Source organism: Rhineura floridana, unplaced genomic scaffold (genome assembly GCF_030035675.1).
Source record: "Rhineura floridana isolate rRhiFlo1 unplaced genomic scaffold, rRhiFlo1.hap2 scaffold_27, whole genome shotgun sequence".
NCBI classification, from domain to species: domain Eukaryota; kingdom Metazoa; phylum Chordata; class Lepidosauria; order Squamata; family Rhineuridae; genus Rhineura; species Rhineura floridana.
The window spans coordinates 80524-100016 of NW_026902537.1; the positions used below are offsets into that span (position 1 = coordinate 80524).

Genomic DNA, 19493 nt, shown 5'->3' on the forward strand with positions numbered 1-19493 from the left:
GTATTGGGACCTGTACTTTTCAACTTGTTCATTAATGACCTAGAATTAGGAGTGAGCAGTGAAGTGGCCAAGTTTGCTGATGACACTAAATTGTTCAGGGTTGTTAAAACAAAAAGGGATTGCGAAGAGCTCCAAAAAGACCTCTCCAAACTGAGTGAATGGGCGGAAAAATGGCAAATGCAATTCAATATAAACAAGTGTAAAATTATGTATATTGGAGCAAAAAATCTTAATTTCACATATAGGCTCATGGGGTCTGAACTGGCAGTGACCGACCAGGAGAGAGACCTCGGGGTTGTAGTGGACAGCACGATGAAAATGTCGACCCAGTGTGCGGCAGCTGTGAAAAAGGCAAATTCCATGCTAGCGATAATTAGGAAAGGTATTGAAAATAAAACAGCCGATATCATAATGCCGTTGTATAAATCTATGGTGCGGCCGTATTTGGAATACTGTGTACAGTTCTGGTCGCCTCATCTCAAAAAGGATATTCTAGAGTTGGAAAAGGTTCAGAAGAGGGCATCCAGAATGATCAAGGGGATGGAGCGACTCCCTTATGAGGAAAGGTTGCAGCATTTGGGGCTTTTTAGTTTAGAGAAATGCGGGTCAGAGGAGACATGATAGAAGTGTATAAAATTATGCATGGCATTGAGAAAGTGGATAGAGAAAAGTTCTTCTCCCTCTCTCATAATACTAGAACTCGTGGACATTCAAAGAAGCTGAATGTTGGAAGATTCAGGACAGACAAAAGAAAGTACTTCTTTACTCAGTGCATAGTTAAACTATGGAATTTGCTCCCACAAGATGCAGTAATGGCCACCAGCTTGGATGGCTTTAAAAGAAGATTAGACAAATTCATGGAGGACAGGGCTATCAATGGCTACTAGCCATGATGGCTGTGCTGTGCCACTCTACTCAGAGGCAGCATGCTTCTGAAAACCAGTTGCCAGAAGCCTCAGGAGGGGAGAGTGTTCTTGCACTCGGGTCCTGCTTGTGGGCTTCCCCCAGGCACCTGGTTGGCCACTGTGAGAACAGGATGCTGGACTAGATGGGCCACTGGCCTGATCCAGCAGGCTCTTCTTATGTTCTTATGTTCTTAAGTAAGAAAAGGTGGTTTATTTAAAAATCTAAGGGTCCATATAAAGAGAGAGCAGCGTATAATATCTTTTAAAGCCAAACACCCGCAACAGGGTTAGGCATAAACCCATCTACATAACACAGTGAGAGATTCAAACAGACTAAGAACATAAAGTTTACTAGCCTAGCTAATACTCGCTTCAACAGCTAAAGAGCCTGGTTCCCTGAGGGTCCACAAAAATCCATAGACAAGTCAAGGTAGATGGAAAGAGGGAACAAATTATGGAAGAATTACCCTTCTTTTTATGGGGTTTAGCTGGCAACAGGGAGGGGGCCAATTAGCCAATCCAGCAACCCTTCAGTGATCCAACCCAGGCACGTTCTTTGAAGATGAAATAGGCTAGAACAGCTTTTCCCAATTAGTGGGCCAGCAGATGTTGTTGGACCACAACTCCCATCAGCCTCAGCCAGCATTGCCCATGGTCAGGAAAGATGGGAATTGTGGTCCAACAACATCTGGTGGCCCACTAGTTGGGAAAGTCTGGGCTAGAAGATTCACACCATGCAGTCTAATGCCTAGACCTCCTGACTCTGATACCAGGAAGCAGATAAGTCTCAGCTGTCTCCCGCCTAAGAACAACAAATGGCAGCTGTCTGACACTAACCACCAGAACTTACCCAGCACAGAATATCGCAGAGATGCTTGCAACAAATCTCCATAATGCCCTGTTGTTCAGCCATCTTAGTTTGGCCTCCATTAGCCCAATTTTAGCTACTCTTGACAGGTTTAACAGTCAGTCTCTCTTCCCACAGAACTCTGAGAAATTGTAGTTTGTCTAGTTGTGCCTTTAGTCCATTTTATTGATCAAATATTTGTTCTGTGCTACAATAGTTTACTAAGGAGTGACTCCCCAATTTCTTTTGTTACTTTAGAAAAACCTTCAAAAGAAGTTGTTTTGGGTACACTTTTAAGTTGGAAGTCTCTGACACTCAGTACCAGGAAGCAGGAAAGTATAGTAGGGCCCCACTCATAAGGAGGGTTACGTTCCAGACCCCCCCCAAAAGCAAAACCCGTCGAAAAGCAGGACTCCATCAATAAAATGGCACCCAAAGCCTGAAAAATTCCATAAAAGCAGAACAAGTGCTGTATGAGTGGGGGCTTACTCTAATTGAAAGCTGCTGTATTAGCAGCATGCCGAAAAGCGGGGCCCTACTGTAACCAGATATAGTTTCTTCTGCAGAATCATCTCACCTAACTGGAAACTTCAAAAGGAAGGATGTTTCCCCTTGCAGTTGATAAATGACACCTCTTAAAAACCATTTCAGAAGAATCAGATTTATACTTTTATTTTTGATGTTAAATATGCCTTTGTATTCAGATCAGGCCTCAGTACAATAATGTAGCACTTGGGAATGAAGATGCAGCCCAGAAGCCCAGCACTGGAGGCCAAAATAGAGAAGACCTGCACGGCTACCATGTATTTCCCCTTCGTGCTCAGGTAGGTGGGCACAAAGGAGACCCAAACACTGCAGAAGACCAGCATGCTGAAGGTGATCAGCTTGGCTTCATTGAAGGCCCCAGGCAGCTTCTTGGCTAGGAAAGCCACCATGAAGCAGATGGCAGCCAGGAAGCCCATGTAGCCAAGGGCACCATAAAACATGGCAACAGACCCTTCATTGCATTGCAGGATAATCTCTCCAGGCTGAGACTGCATGTCGGACTCTGGGAAGGGTGGAGAGATCCCCAGCCAGATAGCGCAGAGGACAACTTGGACACTGGAACAGGAAATGACAATGGAATTGGCCAGACTCTTCCCCAGCCATCTCCTCATTGTATTCCCTGGCTTTGTGGCCAGGAAGGCCAGCACCACAGTGATGGTTTTTGCCAACACAGAAGAGATGGCAACTGAGAAGATGACACTGAAGGCAGTTTGTCGGAGAAGGCAGGTTGTTTTCTCTGACCTGCCGATGAAGAGGAAGGAGGACAAAAAGGAGAGCAGGAGGGAGATGAGGAGGATGTAGGAGAGGTCCCGGTTGTTGGCTTTGACTATGGGAGTTTCTTTATATTTACTGAAGATTCCTAACACAAAGCCTGTAATTAAGGACAAGAGGAGGGCAAAGGAAGCCAGGAGGATCCCCAGATATTCTCGATAAGCCAGGAAGGAGATAATCTTGGGGATACACTCATCTCGGTCCTTGTTTGGATGTTGATCTTCTGGACATTTATTGCAACCCTCTGCATCTGCAGAGAACAAGAGAAATATCTATCTGTACCAATTTTAATTTACAGTAAGGAATCAGAAAGTGGTTCATAGTGTAAGAAAACATAACTATATTCAATAAAAATCCAAAAAATTAGTAAGATCATTCTATATTAATTAATATCTCACATTTCCTTCCAGAGGAATCCATGGTAGCAAACGTAAACAGAACAATTTAATGTGAAAAACTTGCTAAATAAAGTTAAAAATATTCCAAACCACAATTACAATTAAAAACTCTGACCAAGATTAGGAAACGAGATGAATGATATTATAGGTCAGGGAAAGTCTGAGGTGCTCATATGATCTCAATGGCCACCTCAGTGGGAGAGGTATCTGCAGGAGTCCCTCACATGCACAGCACAGTGATTGACTGGGTATATAAGGGGTAAGATGATGTTCTAGAATTTTTTCCTGCTTATTAGAAACATTGGTGAATACTCTGTGGGGAGTAGTATTAGAGTACGCAGAGAGAAGAGAAAGAGGCATGATTCTTCATGGTCTGAGGTTCTAGAGCACCCTGGAGTACTTAAGTTACTTTTCATATTGTTATCAGTCACTTTCTATATCACCTAATGTAACACAACATTTCATGACAAGTTTTTGAACTGCCCATTTTAGTTCTGGCTGCCCATTAAATAAAGGCCTGGAGATATTTCCAAAATCATTCCTCAGCCAGTAAATCTGGATAAAGCTGGAACAATTCACATAGAACTCTTTGGGGTTTTTTAGGGGGGGTGTTCCTTTGTTTTGGCAGGAAATAGAGCAGTGTCAAGCTGCAACTCAGGAGACATGAGTTGTAATTTTCATTTATTTCATAATTGTTCAATATCTTAAATTTTATCACGATGATGATTTATGATATTGTAGTCATTCCTGCTAGTATCTTGATAGGTGTTTATTCATTTACTTCTGGCCTGTCAAATCCCCAGCTCTGAAGATTTTAAACTACAACGTGAAGGCTTCCAAATACCATGGAATGTGACTCTAAGCAATAAAGTTTGTGATCAGACTTTCTGACAGTGCAGGAGAGCATTGCAACGGCATGCACATTGGATATGAATTATTATCAGTTCTAAATTTCCCTTTTAAAAAGCCCTGAATATTTGTGTGAATCTCTCCCCTCTTCCCCAAGAGCTCCCTTTTCTGCTGGAGTCACCCACCTTCCTGAGTGGAGACGGCCCCTTCCGCACAGGGAACGCAGTCATAGCAGCAAAGGGGGTTTCCTTCCTGAACCACCTTGAAGGATCCGGGCCGGCAGCTTTCCACACATCTGGAAGAAGGCAGGGTCTAAGCATAAAGACAGGAGCATCAAGGAAAATGTGTTAGGGCTAGTTTACGTATGGAAATGAGGGACAGGGTTTGAAAAAACCCAAAGGGACCTCTAGCCACATGTTTATTTGAAGCTTGTATCTAATCTGCAAACCTGAAACAACCACATTGTAGCTTGGGCCCTAGGTGGCCTCAATGGCATGGAGTGCCTCTTTCCAGCTCTGGCAGATTCACCAGCTGTGGCTGTTCCTGAACAGAGTTAGCCTGGCCTTACTTATCCATGGTCCAGTAAGCTTATGGTTACAGTTTTGCAACATGATCTGCATAGGGCTACCCTTTAAGACTGTCCAGAAGCTGCAACTGGTTCAAAATGCAAGTGCCAGGCTATTCGGTGTGGGGCAGCCAAATGGATCACATATCACTATGGATTAGGAATGGGTGAGAAATTTGCACTTTTTGAAGCCATACAAGAATGGAAACAGACAACCTTTAAAATGTGCAGATATTTGAATTTTGCAATGCAACCAACCCAAACGATAATTACAAAAATGCATGTGTCAAGCAGCTGACCAAGAGGCTGGACTCCTAACAGGGGCACCCAAGGTGGAATAGTCAAAGCTGAGACACCAGACTAAGATGCATCCAAACTCACAGGAAGGCAATGGTAAACCACCTCTGAATACCTCTTACCACGAAAACCCTCTGAAGAGAGTATCCAAAATGCAACACGAGATAGTGCTGGAAGATGAGACCGCCAGCTCAGAAGGCACTCACCGAGCTACTGGGGAAGAAGAAAGGACAAGTACGAGTAGCATTGTGACTAATGATGCAGCTGGGTCAAAGCTGAAAGGAGATGCGAACGGAGAGTCCGGAGTTACATGACACAGACAATAGGAACATGGAACGTGAGAAGCATGAACCAGGGAAAGTTAGAAATTGTCAAGCAAGAAATAGAGCGTATCAACATTACAATACTTGGTGTGAGTGAATTAAAATGGACGGGAATGGGACATTTTCAATCAGGCAACTAGAAAATATTTTATGCAGGAAATGAGAAAATAAGAAGAAATCGGGTTGCTTTAATGTAGCAAAAGCAATTAGGAGGTACAACGCAATGTCTGAACAAGTTATATCAAAGTGATTAAATGGGAAACCTATTAACATAACCATCATCCAAGTGTATGCTCCTATGACAAATGCAGAATAAGGAACTGGAGAGATTTTACACAGAAGAACAGGAAAAAATTGATCACACACCCAAACAAGATGTGCTGATAATCATGGGAGACTGGAATGCAAAAGTAGGGAACAAAGAAGAACTAGGAATTGTGGGGAAATGGGGCTTAGGAGACAGAAATTAAACAGGAGAAAGACTTATGTAATTTTGTGGAGCCAATAATTTGTTTCTTGAAAACACATTTTTTGACCAACTGAGAAGATGACTGTACATGTGGACATAACCAAATGGTCAATATAGGAATCAAATTGATTATATAATTGGAAACAGAAGATGGAGAAGTTCCATACTTTCTGCACAAACAAGACCAGAAGCACACTGCAGAACAGATCATGAACTGGTAATATCGAAAATCAGAGTAAAGATAAAGAAGGCCAACAAATCAATCACAATGCCAAAATACAATTTAAATAACATCCCAGAAGCATATAAAGATAAAATAAGGAACAGATTTGAGGCTTTAAACTTAGTTGACAGAGAACCAGAAGAACTATGGAGTGAAGTCAGAGACATTATGAGGGAAGAATGCAATAAGACAATACCTCTAGTTAAAAAGAGAGAAAGATCTCAACAGATGACTGAAGAAACTCTTCAAATGGTTAAAGAGAGAAGGAAAGCAAAAGCAAAAGGAGATAGAAACACGGTCAGAACCCTAACTTCAACAATACAGCAACTAGTACATAGGGACAAAGAGAACTATTACAATAGTTACTGTATAGAAATAGAAAAGGACAACAAAAAGGGAAGAACAAGAGCCCTATTCCAAAAGATTAGAGAAATGAAAGGGAAATTTAAACCAAGAGTAGGGATGTTGAATAATCAACAGGGGAACACACTGACTAACTGAGATGAAATAAAAGGAAGATGGAAGCAATACCCTGAAGAACTCTATAAAAGAGATGCCAGGGTGACAGATGTATTCATGGAGGAACTGTAAGATGAAGAACCAGGCATTTTAGAATGTGAGGTGAAAGCTGCTCTTAAAATTCTTGGAAGAAACAAACCACCAGGAATAGATGGCATGCTAGTAGAGTAGCTACAAGCTACTGAGACTGAATCTGTCCAAATTTTGACAAAAATCAGTCAAGAAATATGGAAAGCTAAACAATGGCTCACAGACTAGAAGCGTTCAATATGTATCCCAATTCCAAAGAAAGGGGATCCCAGGGACTGCAGTAATTATCGAACTACTACTACTACTAATAAAATAATAAAATTTAATTTGTGTCGCCTATCTGGCCGATGGCCACTCTAGGCGACGTACATATAGTAAAATGAAGCAGAATACAATACAATAAAATACAACATAACAATATAAATTAAGATAACAACAATACAGGGTAGGAGGCATTTCAATCATAAGAACATTAAGCTTCCCCAGAAATCCCAAAAGCCTGTTGAAAAAGCCAGGTCTTTAGGGCCTTGCGGAACATATTCAGGGAAGAGGCGTGCCGAAGATCTTGTGGGAGGGAGTTCCAGAGGTTAGGGGTCGCCACTGAAAAGGCCCTCTCTCTAGTTCCCGCCAATCTAGCTAATTTGGTTGGCGGGACTGAGAGAAGGCCTTGTGTGGCCTATCTTGTCAGGCGCCATAATTGGTGGCGTTGTAGGCTCTCCTTTAGATAAACTGGGCCGAGACCGTATAGGGATTTAAAGGTTAATACCAACACCTTGAATTGGGCCCGGAAAACAACTGGAAGCCAGTGTAGATCGAACAACACTGGTGTGATGTGGTCCCGGAGACGACTGTTTGTAAGTAGTCGAGCCGCCGCATTTTGTATAAGTTGTAGTTTCCGGACCGTTTTCAAGGGTAACCCCACGTAGAGCGCATTACAGTAATCTAATCGAGAGGTGACCAGGGCATGTACTACCAGTGGGAGCTGATGAACAGGAAGGTAGGGTTGCAGCCTACGTATGAGGTGTAGTTGATACCAAGCTGCCCGGCTCACTGCCGAAATCTGAGCCTCCATGGACAGCTTGGAATCAAGTACAACCCCGTGGCTGCGGACCTGGTCCTTCAGGGGTAAAATCACCCCATTGAACTTCAGGTCAACAGTTCCCAACCTTCTCTTGTCCCCCACGAGTAGTACCTTGGTCTTGTCGGGGTTCAGTTTCAGCCTATTCCTTCCCATCCATCCACTCACGGATTCCAGGCACTTGGACAAGGTCTCCACAGCCAACTCTGGTGAAGATTTAAATGAGAGGTAGAGCTGAGTGTCATCCGCATATTGGTGACACTGCAACCCAAATCTCCTGATGATAGTCCCCAGCGGCTTCATATAAATGTTAAATAGCATGGGAGAGAGGATAGAACCCTGTGGCACACCACAATTGAGAGGCCAAGGGTCTGAAACCTTCTCCCCCAATGCCACCTGTTGGTGCCTATCAGAGAGAAAGGAATGGAACCACCGTAATACAGTGCCTCCTATTCCCAATCCCTCCAGGCGATATAAAAGGATACTGTGGTTGACAGTATCAAAAGCCGCTGAGCGATCGAGGAGGACAAGAAAGGTGAATTCTCCCCTATCTAATGCCCTCCTCATATCATCTACTAGAGCGACCAAGGCTGTTTCAGTGCCGTGACCAGTCCTGAAGCCCGATTGGTATGGATCTAAGTAATCCGTTTCATCCAAGTGTGTCGACAACTGATTAGCCACCACTCGCTCAATGACCTTGCCCAAGAATGGTAAATTTGAAACTGGGCGAAAGTTATTAAAAACTTGGGGATCCAAGGAGGGCTTCTACAAGATGGGCTTTACAATTGCCTCCATGAGGGCTGATGGCAACATACCCTCTTTCAAGGATGCGTTTACCACCGCCTGTCGGAAGGCAGAGCTGGGGTCCCAATCCTGGGGAGCTGGATCCCGGAGAGTTGGGAGAAGAGTATTCGGATGGATGGCAGAGGGAAGGGGGAGGAACTTCCCCCCTTTGGAGCGAAGACGAAACAGAGGAACTGCCAGTGATAAGGTCGCTTAGCAACGGGGAGCCTGAGCCCTCCCTGGACATTCTCACGCCTCCCCCTCTTTCAGGCTCAGAGCAAGAGGGGGAAGAGGGAGGGCTGCTCACAGCCGAAAAGCGGGGAGGCAGTTTACCATCAGCCCCTCCCCTATCCCCCATCCTGGAATCAGAAACTTCAGAAGAGGAGGGGGTGATGCTTCCCCCCTCACCGCGCACACGCAGACAGCTGAAAAGACAGGAGAGAAGGGGGGGAAGGCGGGCAGTACCTGAGGGGCAGTTAAGGAGGAGCGAAAGATTGCACGCCCGTTTGGCCCCTTCTTAAAGAACAGGCGGGAAGCAGCCCCTTGCTCTGTCAACTTTCTCCCAATGCTGCAGGACCTGTATCCCTGTATTGCTTCATGAGAAGACGCAGTCTTTGTTTGGACATTACCCTAATAAAACACGAATTAACTACAGCCGTTGGTCTGGTTCCTGAGTCACATCCTGGGCCTGACAGCTTGACAGAGCCACCTAAATCACCCTCAACGCTCTCTTCACTTGACTGGGACAAGATGTCAAAAGGAGCAGCGGGGGGGGACGAACCCCACTTCTGAGACGGAAGAAGTGGAACTCTTGAGGACTAAGGTAGCTGATTTGCAGATGGATGTTCAAGCCCTGCTAGCAGCAGTCAAGGCGCTGAAGACGGATAATCAAACCTTGAAGGCCACGATATACCAGATGCGAACAGCCCCTCCAGCTGCCGTAGTAAAGGTTCCCATTGGATTGCCCCCAAAATACGCGGGACAAAGTGATCAGTTGGCAACCTTCGTGGCTCAATGTGAGTTATATCTGGATGTCAGGCACACGGAATTTCCAGACGATGGGGCTAAAGTAGCTTTCGTGATTAGCCTCCTGGAGGGAGAAGCTGCAAAATGGGTGACTCCGTATCTCGTGAGAAAGGATACTGTCTTAGGAAGGTACAGAGGATTTATACAGGAGATGACCGAGATGTTTCAAGACCCGCAAAGGGCTGAAACAGTAGCGCGGCAACTAGGCGCTCTGAAGCAAGCTAAAGGGACTGTTTCCGAGTACACTAACGCTTTTAAAATTCTGTCCCAGGAAACTGGTTACAATGACGCCGCCCTGATGTTTATGTACCGGAGTGGATTAAATGCTGAAATCCTGGATGAGTTGGCCAGGACCTCCCCCCCCCGCTGACCTACCAGGGCTCATCTGGCTATGCCTACAGATAGATCACCGGATGGAAGGAAGGCACCTGGAAAGGAAGCAGGAGGTCCCGAGATACTCAGCCTCGGCATCCCGCAACAAGACCCTTCCCACTACAGGGATGGCAGGTAATGCAACTGAGGGACAGGGAGGGGCTAGGCCAAGACTGTCGGAAGAAGAAAAGGAAAGACGACGCCGGGAACGTTTATGCTTTTATTGTTCAAAGCCAGGCCATGTGTCCAGAGACTGTGGACTGAAAGGGGGGAAAGCCGAGCCGTCGGGAAACTAGAACACCCAGTCCACGTGCAGGCAGGTGGACTGGGGGCAGCATTGTATAAAGGCCCCCCAACGATCCAACCTCCCTCAAAGGGGGTGTTGGTCTTGTCTATTCGGATTACAACTTCCAGAGGAGTGGTGTTTAATTCCACTGCCTTAATTGACAGTGGAGCCTCCACAAATTTTATTGATGCAAAGTTAGTCAAGCGTCATGGAATTTCCCGGTGGAAACTGGACGCTCCCCTAGCTGTGGAGACTATCGATGGGAGACCCCTGAAGTCAGGAGGGGTGACACAAGCCACGGAGGAAGTGAAACTTCAAATCCCTGGGCACGAAGAGTTCATTTCGCTATACGTGTCAGATCTCTCGAACTTTGAGGTGATTCTGGGAATGCCCTGGCTAGCAAAGCATGAACCCAAAATAAGTTGGAAGGAGGCGGTGGTGTGGTTCACCTCACAGTATTGCCAGGAGAACTGTCAACCTGAAGGAATCAAGAACACCCTAGCGGGGGCAGTGCAAGAGATCGAGCAAGTGACCCTGCCGCCAAAGTATGAAGAATTCAAAGATGTGTTTGATGAAAAAGAGGCAGAGATTTTACCCCCCCACCGCCCTTACGACTGTGCGATTGACCTAGTGCCAGGAGCCAGCATCCCATCAGGGAGAATCTACTCTCTCACAGAGAATGAGAGGGAGGCCCTGAAGGAATTCCTGGATAAAAACCTGAGGCGAGGATTCATACGCCCCTCACAATCCCCTGCTGGAGCGCCACTATTGTTTGTGAAAAAGAGGGGGGGGGACTCAGACCCTGTAACGACTATCGCGCATTGAACCAGATCACCATCCCCAACAGCTACCCGCTGCCCCTGATCTCAGAGTTGCTGGACCGACTGCACTGTACAAAAATCTTCACGAAGTTGGATTTGAGAGGAGCGTACAATCTGATCAGAATGAAGGAGGGAGATGAATGGAAAACAGGATTCTTGACCGCTTACGGACAGTATGAATACCTGGTCATGCCGTTCGGGCTTTGTGGAAGTCCAGGAATTTTTCAAAAATTCATGAACGACGTGTTTAGAGACTTGTTGGACACGTATGTAATCTGTTACTTAGATGATATCCTGGTGTTCTCAAAGAACCAGGAAGACCACGACCAGCATGTGAAGACGGTGTTGAAGAGACTGAGAGAAAATCACCTGTATGCTAAATTAGAGAAATGTGGATTTGACCTCAAGTCTCTAGACTTCCTTGGATATCGAATCTCAGTGGAAGACGTGGAGATGGACCCAGGGAAAGTAAGCTGCATATTGGACTGGGGCCAACCTGTCACCAAAAAGGATGTACAACGGTTTTTGGGGTTTGCCAATTATTACAGAAAGTTCATTCCAGGGATTCCAAATTAACAGCTCCTCTGACTGACTGTTTAAGGGGGAAGAAGAAGTTTCAATGGACAGAGAACGCCACCGAGGCCCTTGAGGAGCTGAAGAGAAGGTTTGCTACTGAGCCCATTCTGCGCTTTGCTGATCTGAACCGCCCTTTTGTAGTGGAAGCAGATGCTTCAGATTTTGCCATCAGGGGGGTCCTGCTACAATTAGACCAAGAAGGGAAGGAGCTGCACCCCTGTGCGTACTTCTCTCGGAAGTTAAAGCCTGCAGAGAAGAACTACACAGTTTGGGAGAAGGAGCTGCTGGCCATCAAGGACTCTTTTGAAAACTGGAGACAATACCTAGAGGGGACCTCTCATCGAATTGAAGTGCGCTCCGACCACAAGAATCTTGAAAACCTCCAAAGCGCCAGAAAGCTGAACCAGAGACAGATAAGATGGTCCCAGTTCTTCACTAGGTTTAACTTCCAGATTACCTACCATGCCCAAGCCAAAAACCAGAGAGCGGATGCCTTATCCAGACAGCCACAATACAAAGAAAGTGAATCCGAGGACCAGCCTCAGTACGTAATCCCGGCAGAGAAATTAACATTGGGAGTATGCCAGCCTTCATGGGAAGAGGAACTCAAAAAGGCACAACAAGAAGATGCAGACATGCTAAAATATCAGCAGGAGACGGGACAAGGTCAAGACTCAGAAGTAACCTTTCACTGGAGAAATGGACTGTTATGGTTCAAAACTGCCAGATATGTGCCAGAAGGGGAATTAAGGCTCAGAATCCTACGCCAGTGTCATGATTCCATCACAGCGGGACACTTTGGGATTTACAAGACCATTCAGAACGTGGCCAAGGACTTCTGGTGGCCTAAAATGTGTCAGGATATTGAGAGTTATGTAAAGTCCTGCTCTGTCTGTCTGCGGACAAAAACACAAACAGGGACACCAGCAGGACTGTTACAACCGTTGCCTGTCCCACATGAACCCTGGAAGGACCTCTCCATGGATTTTATAACTGATCTACCCAAGTCCCAAGGAATGACAGCCATCTTAGTAGTGGTGGATCTACTTACCAAAATGGCACACTTTCTTCCTTGTGCAGGGGCCTTAGAGGCTAAAGAAACGGCCAAGTTATTCATAAAAGAAGTCTACCGGCTGCATGGATTGCCAAACAGCGTAGTCTCAGACCGAGGAACTCAGTTCACAGCCAAATTTTGGAGAGCAGTGTGGAAACAGTTGCAGACGGAATTAAAACTCTCCTCCGCCCATCACCCCCAGACAGATGGGCAGACGGAACGCTTGAACGCCGTTTTGGAAAGATATTTACGAAGTTATGTGTCCTATCAACAGACTGACTGGGTATCATATTTGCATTTTGCAGAGTTCGCCTACAACAATTCTCTGCACTCCAGCACTCAACAAACCCCGTTCTTCGCTAATTATGGATTCCATCCTAAAGTCTTTCCAAGCAGCTCAGAAGGAATGCTGGTACCGGCAGCTGAGAACTTCCTTAAGGAATTGCAAGCGGCGCAACAGACACTGAAACAGCAGTTAAATGAAGCCAAAACGGAGTACAAGCGAGTTGCTGACCTGCACAGGAAGGAGGCCCCCTCCTTCAACCAGGAGACCAGGTATGGCTGTCCACCCGCTTCCTCCAGATGTCGGGCAAATGTAGAAAATTACAAGACAAGAGGGTGGGTCCTTTCGAAATAGAAACTCAAATCAATCCCGTGGCGTACCGACTGAAGCTGCCTGACACGTTTAAAATACATCCTGTGTTCCATCGATCCCTCTTAACGAAAGCCGCCCCTCCCAGTGTGTTACGGCCGGAGGAACCTCCCGGAGCTCCACTCCTGGTAAATGAGCAGCTTGAGTTTGAAGTTGAGGAGATCTTAGATTCCAGGATCAGATGCCACAAGCTGCAGTACTTGATTCACTGGAAAGGCTATGGGGTGGCTGACAGATCATGGGAAGATGCAGCTGATGTGCATGCTCCAGAATTGGTAAAACTTTTCCATCAACGTTTTCCCCACCGTCCCAAGCCAGACAAGGGGAGGGGGGCACAGCCTGGGAGGGGGGATGGTGTCGGAAGGCAGAGCTGGGGTCCCAATCCCGGGGAGCTGGATCCCGGAGAGTTGGGAGAAGAGTATTCGGATGGATGGCAGAGGGAAGGGGGAGGAACTTCCCCCCATTGGAGCGAAGACGAAACAGAGGAACTGCCAGTGATAAGGTTGCTTAGCAACGGGGAGCCTGAGCCCTCCCTGGACATTCTCACGCCTCCCCCTCTTTCAGGCTCAGAGCAAGAGGGGGAAGAGGGAGGGCTGCTCACAGCCGAAAAGCGGGGAGGCAGTTTACCATCAGCCCCTCCCCTATCCCCCATCCTGGAATCGGAAACTTCAGAAGAGGAGGGGGTGATGCTTCCCCCCTCACCGCGCACACGCAGACAGCTGAAAAGACAGGAGAGAAGGGGGGAAGGTGGGCAGTACCTGAGGGGCAGTTAAGGAGGAGCAAAAGATTGCGCGCCCGTTTGGCCCCTTCTTAAAGAACAGGCGGGAAGAAGTCCCTTGCTCTGTCAACTTTCTCCCAATGCCGCAGGACCTGTATCCCTGTATTGCTTCATGAGAAAATGCAGTCTTTGTTTGGACATTACCCTAATAAAACACGAATTAACTACAGCCGTTGGTCTGGTTCCTGAGTCACATCCTGGGCCTGACACCGCCTTAATCCTCTCACCCAACTTCTCTCTGCAGTTCATAATGAGCCACGATGGGCAAGGGTCAGTTAGACAGGTGGTAGGCTTTACAGTTGAGAGCACCTTGTCCACATCCTCAGAAGAGAGAGGCTGAAAATGATCCAAACATACCGGCGTGCAACTGGCCAACTCTGGTTCATCTACCGTATCCACGGTGCACGGGATCGAGCTCTGTAAGCGTTCAATTTTATCAGCGAAGTGCTTAGCCAAAATGTCACAGGAGGCTTTTGACTGTTCCAAGGGTTCCTGAGCAACTGGACCGACCAGGCTTCGGACCACTTGGAATAACCTCCTGGGACAGCACTCTGCAGACGCAATAGAGGCAGTAAAGAAAACCTTCTTTTCTGTCTTTATTGCCACTTGGTAGGCAGTTACTGCTGCTCTAACTTGTGTCCGGACACCCTCGTAGCGGGATTTCCGCCACCGGCGTTCTAGTCGTCTCACCTCCTGTCTCAGAGTACGCAACTGTGGTATATACCACGGTGCTAACTGAGTTCTGTTCAGGGGGAGAGGACGTTTCAGAGCCACCCGGTCTAACGCCCCGGTGATCCTTTCATTCCACTCCATCACCAGGGTTTCGACCGGGCGACCTTCAACAGGTTCCAATTCCCCTAGCGCAGTCAGGAATCCATCAGGATCCATCAGGTGCCTGGGGCGGACAATTCTAATAGGTCCATCACCCCTGCGGAGGGGGTGCGGCAACGAAAAGTCCATGTTTACCAGATGGTGATCTGACCATGACACAGGGGTGGAAAGAACCACTCCCAACTTCAGAGCACTTCTCTCCTCTCCCAGGACAAACACAAGGTTGAGAGCATGACCGGCTACATGGGTGGACCCAGTATTACTAAGGTGCAGTTCCCAGGAAGCCATGGTTTCCAGGAAATCCCGAGGGGCTCCAGTGAGAGTGGTCTCGGCATGCACGTTGAAGTCGCCCAGCACTAACAATTCTGGGGACAATGCCCGTACAGCCGAGACCACCTCCAGCACCTCGGCCAGGGAGTCTGCTGTGCAGCGGGGTGGGCGGTACACAAGCAGGATCCCTAAACTGCCCTTCGGGCCCAACCTCCAGTACAGGCAATCAACAAACTTGGTCCTATGGAGAGGAGGTCTGGCAAAAACCAAGGACTCCCGGTAGATGACTGCCATACCCCCTCCCTGCCTTCCCACCCTCGGCTGCTGTGCGCAACGGAAACCTGGCCGACACATGGCCTCAAGAATGAGAGCAGAGGCCTCATCCAGCCAAGTCTCCGTAATACATGCCAGGTCTGCATGCTCATCCAAGATCATGTCATGGATGAGTGAAGTTTTTTGTACCACAGACCTGGCATTACACAACAGCAGACGAAGGTCGGTAGGAACCTTGCGTCCCCCAGTTATCGTCCGGTTTTGGGCAGACCCGGAACAGGGGATGGGTATAATGCATCTACCCCCTGTTCCCCTATGCTGGCATGGTCTACCAACAGCACCTTTCCAGTGCCTGACGCCCACTTTTTCAATAACTTGGCCCCTCACCTCCCCTGTCACATCCCCTCCTGACTTGCACATAACTCTATCCCTGCCCGCCAATCAACAGGCCACCCAGCCTAAAACAATAGTGGACCATAAACCCACCCCCATACCCCTTAGTGATAAATGAAAAAAAATACAGTTAAAATCAATATAATTATAAATTACATCTCAGCCGCACAACCACACATCCATATATCCATATACACTCCAGCCAAACCAACATTGCCTTAATATCCCATGCAAGTAAAGTAATGCTCAAGATTCTACAACAAAGGCTCTTGCCATATATGGAGTGAAAAATGCCAGACGTCCAAGCTGGATTTAGAAAGGGAAGAGGCACCAGAGATCATATTGCAAACATATGTTGGATAATGGAACAGACCAAGGAATTTCAGAAGAAAATCACCCTGTGCTTTATAGATTAAAGCAAAGCTTCTGACTGCGTAGATCATGAAAAACTATGGAATGCTTTAAAAAAAATGGGGGTGCCACAGCATCTGATTGTCCTGATGCGCAACCTGTACTCTGGACAAGAGGCTACTGTAAGAACAGAATACTGAGAAACCGATTGGTTCCCTATCGGAAAGGGTGTGAGACAGGGATGCATTTTATCACCCTATTTGTTTAATCTATATGCAGAACATATATGGAAAGCAGGATTGGACCAAGATGAAGGAGGTGTGAAAATTGGAGGGAGAAATATCAATAATTTAAGATATGCAAAGTACACCATACTCTTAGCAGAAACCAGTAATGATTTGTAATGAATGCTGATGAAATTTAAAGAGGAAAGCCCAAAAGCAGGACTACAGCTGAACATCAAAAAGACTAAAGTAATGACAACAGAAGATTTATGTAACTTTAAAGTTGACAATGAGGACATTGAACTTGTCAAGGTCTATCAATACCTCGGCACAGTCATTAACCAAAATGGAGACAATAGTCAAGAAATTAGAAGAAGGCTAGGACTGGGGAGGGCAGCTGTGAGAGATCTGGAAATGGTCCTCAAATGCAAAGATGCATCACTGAACACTAAAGTCATGATCATTCAGACCATGGTATTCCTGATCTCTATGTATGGATGTGAAAGTTGGACAGTGAAAAAAGCGGGTAAGAGAAACATCAACTCATTTGATATGTGGTGCTGGAGGAGAGCTTTGCAGATACCATGGACTGCAAAAAAGACAAATAATTGGGTGTTAGAACAAATTAAACCAGAACTGTCACTAGAAGCTAAAACGATGACACTGAGGTTATCATACTTTGGACACATCATGAGAAGACCTGATTCACTAGACAAGGCAATAATGCTGGGAAAAACAGAAGGGAGTTGAAAAAGAGGCAGACCAAACAAGAGATGGCTTGATTCCATAAAGGAAGCCACAGACCTGAACTTACAAGATCTGAACAGGGTGGTTCACGACAGATGCTCTTGGAGGTCGCTGATTCATCGGGTTGCCATAAGTTGTAGTCTACTTGAAGGCACATAAGAACAATGAAAGGAGGTCAATGAAGGCGCCAGGCAGACCTCACTGGTCCAGGGATGAAATATTCTCAAAGGTTGGTGGGCGGTTTACTTACCTTGAAGGGTTTAGATGAGGAGGACGTTCCCCATCCAAGCACATATAACTATTGCAGCTGTTCTTGGAATGTTGCTGGGAAATGACTTTCTACAATATTTATTCTCAGGACAACTTCAGAAAATATGCCCAGCCAGAAGGAGGCTCCTGGAAGGTTCACACTGTTGCAGACATGAGGATTTTTTTTAAAAAAAATTAAAATATGATAGGTGGTGGGGAAGCCCTTGGCCACCTCATCTAGTTGTATTTTTATTTTATTTAAGAACATTATATAATAATAAAACCTTTAAGTCATTTACAAAAAAAGTTGCTTAAATAAGCAACTGCTTCGAAAAGGGGAAATTTGACCCCTCCAAAAGAGCTGAACAACACTTTCAGAGGGACCCACTGCCAGATCTTGAACAAATGCTCAATGTTGGAGCTGGCAGGTGTTCAAAGGTAGCCCCACCCAGACTGTGATACCCTTATAAGAGCTTAAGGGATGGAAAATACAACGAAATGAAAGACTTGATTCTCCCCACCTGGTTGAGCCATTTGGGCCAAACGATGGCATCCTGGTCAATGGTGAGCTGTAGGTCTGGGGATCCCTGTCTGCGTAAACTCCCAAACTTCACCCTAAGAAGGGACTTATTGGGAAACTTCACCCAGTTCACAATGTCCAAGTTGGCAGCTAGTTCCCCCTTCTCATCTAAATATACTCCGTCCATGGAAGAATTATAAAACTGGGGGCTTCTCAGGAAAGGATGGAGCTAGATCGGCAGAGAAAACAGCATCATTACAATATGGGTCACCACACTAGCTATCCACCTCTGCCTATTTCATGCTTGGATCTCTCCTCTGACTCAGGGCTGGGTACAGACCTAAGTAACTGTGGGTGTTTTAAAATGTTTGCTACATTGAGACTTGCTCCCACTGGGACTGTTTCTCAGGGAAGTAAGTCTACGGTTGCCATATGGGAGAGTATGAACTTCATGGGACTTCCGGCTAGCAATGCAGAGGGCAGTGCAGCAAAATATTCCATTTTTATTATATAGTTGGGAGAGACATCTGGCTTTCTTCCCTCAGCATCTAACTGTGCAACGTGATTAAAGTGCTCCTGTCATGCAACTATTCTGCTCTCTTTTAAAACAAATACAAGCAACTTTACTATATAAAAAGTGAAATGATACTTTTAAGTGAAATGACATGTTTAATGCCTACAAACAGGGCAACTATATTAAGACAACAGCGACATTCCAAATGCCCGACTCTATCATAACAAGCACAGGAGCCACCCAGGCGCTTAGCCCAGGCTCACAGGAATATGGGAACTCAACACTGACTGGCAGTGGCTCAAACACGGGATCTCTCGCAGCCCAACTCTACTATTGAACTACGGACCTTCCCCTCTGGCTGCAGCAACACACATTCATTCCAACACACCAAGGAGCTTCGTGGAATGGCTGTAGGCCACAGCGGAGCTGGGCAGGTGCCAAAGTAGCATAGGGAGAAGATGGATTAGGGAGAGCCTGTGCAATACTACCTCCCAGGCCCCCAATACTATAACACTATTAATGGGGTGGCTATATTAATATACCAGTAATATGACAAATGTCCATGTATATCAAAGTGGAAATGGGCTGCCTTCCAGTCGATCCTGACTTATGGCGACCCTACGAATAGGGTTTTCATGGTAAGCGGTATTCAGAGGTGGTTTATTTATTTATTGTACTTATATACCGCCCCATAGCTGAAGCTCTCTGGGCGATTTACAGCAATTAAAACAGTAAAAATATACAAATATGAAAACACAAAAAACAATTTAATGACACAATTTAAAAAAATAAAAACAATCTACAAATACATGGTGAAATGCCTGGGAGAAGAGGAAAGTCTTGCCCTGGTGCCAAAAAGATAATAATAACAACAACAACAACAACAACAACAAGAACAACAACAACAACAACAACAATAATAATAATAATAAATTTTTATTTTTATGCCGCCT

At 46.1% G+C, this 19493-nt stretch overlaps 1 protein-coding gene across 1 annotated transcript; it reads right to left on the bottom strand.

Annotated features, from left to right (window-relative positions):
* Positions 1-2414: 2414 nt before the first annotated feature.
* Positions 2415-18213, bottom strand: LOC133375427 (vomeronasal type-2 receptor 26-like). Its single transcript, XM_061607003.1, has 3 exons — positions 18028-18213; positions 4502-4628; positions 2415-3319 (listed from the first exon to the last, which is right to left on the bottom strand). The coding sequence occupies exons 1-3, from the start codon at positions 18211-18213 to the stop codon at positions 2415-2417; spliced, it is 1218 nt and encodes a 405-aa protein (XP_061462987.1).
* Between the last annotated feature and the right edge of the window lie 1280 nt (positions 18214-19493).

What these genes read in the sequence shown, in the direction of transcription:
- LOC133375427 (XM_061607003.1), bottom strand. Translation starts at nt 18,213, where the DNA reads ATGGACGGAGTATATTTAGATGAGAAGGGGGAACTAGCTGCCAACTTG. An exon ending in GGCCCAAATGGCTCAACCAG is followed by an intron (nt 4,629 to 18,027) that starts GTGGGGAGAATC and finishes CTTTATGCTTAG; the next exon opens with ACCCTGCCTTCTTCCAGATG. An exon ending in GGCCGTCTCCACTCAGGAAG is followed by an intron (nt 3,320 to 4,501) that starts GTGGGTGACTCC and finishes TGTTCTCTGCAG; the next exon opens with ATGCAGAGGGTTGCAATAAA.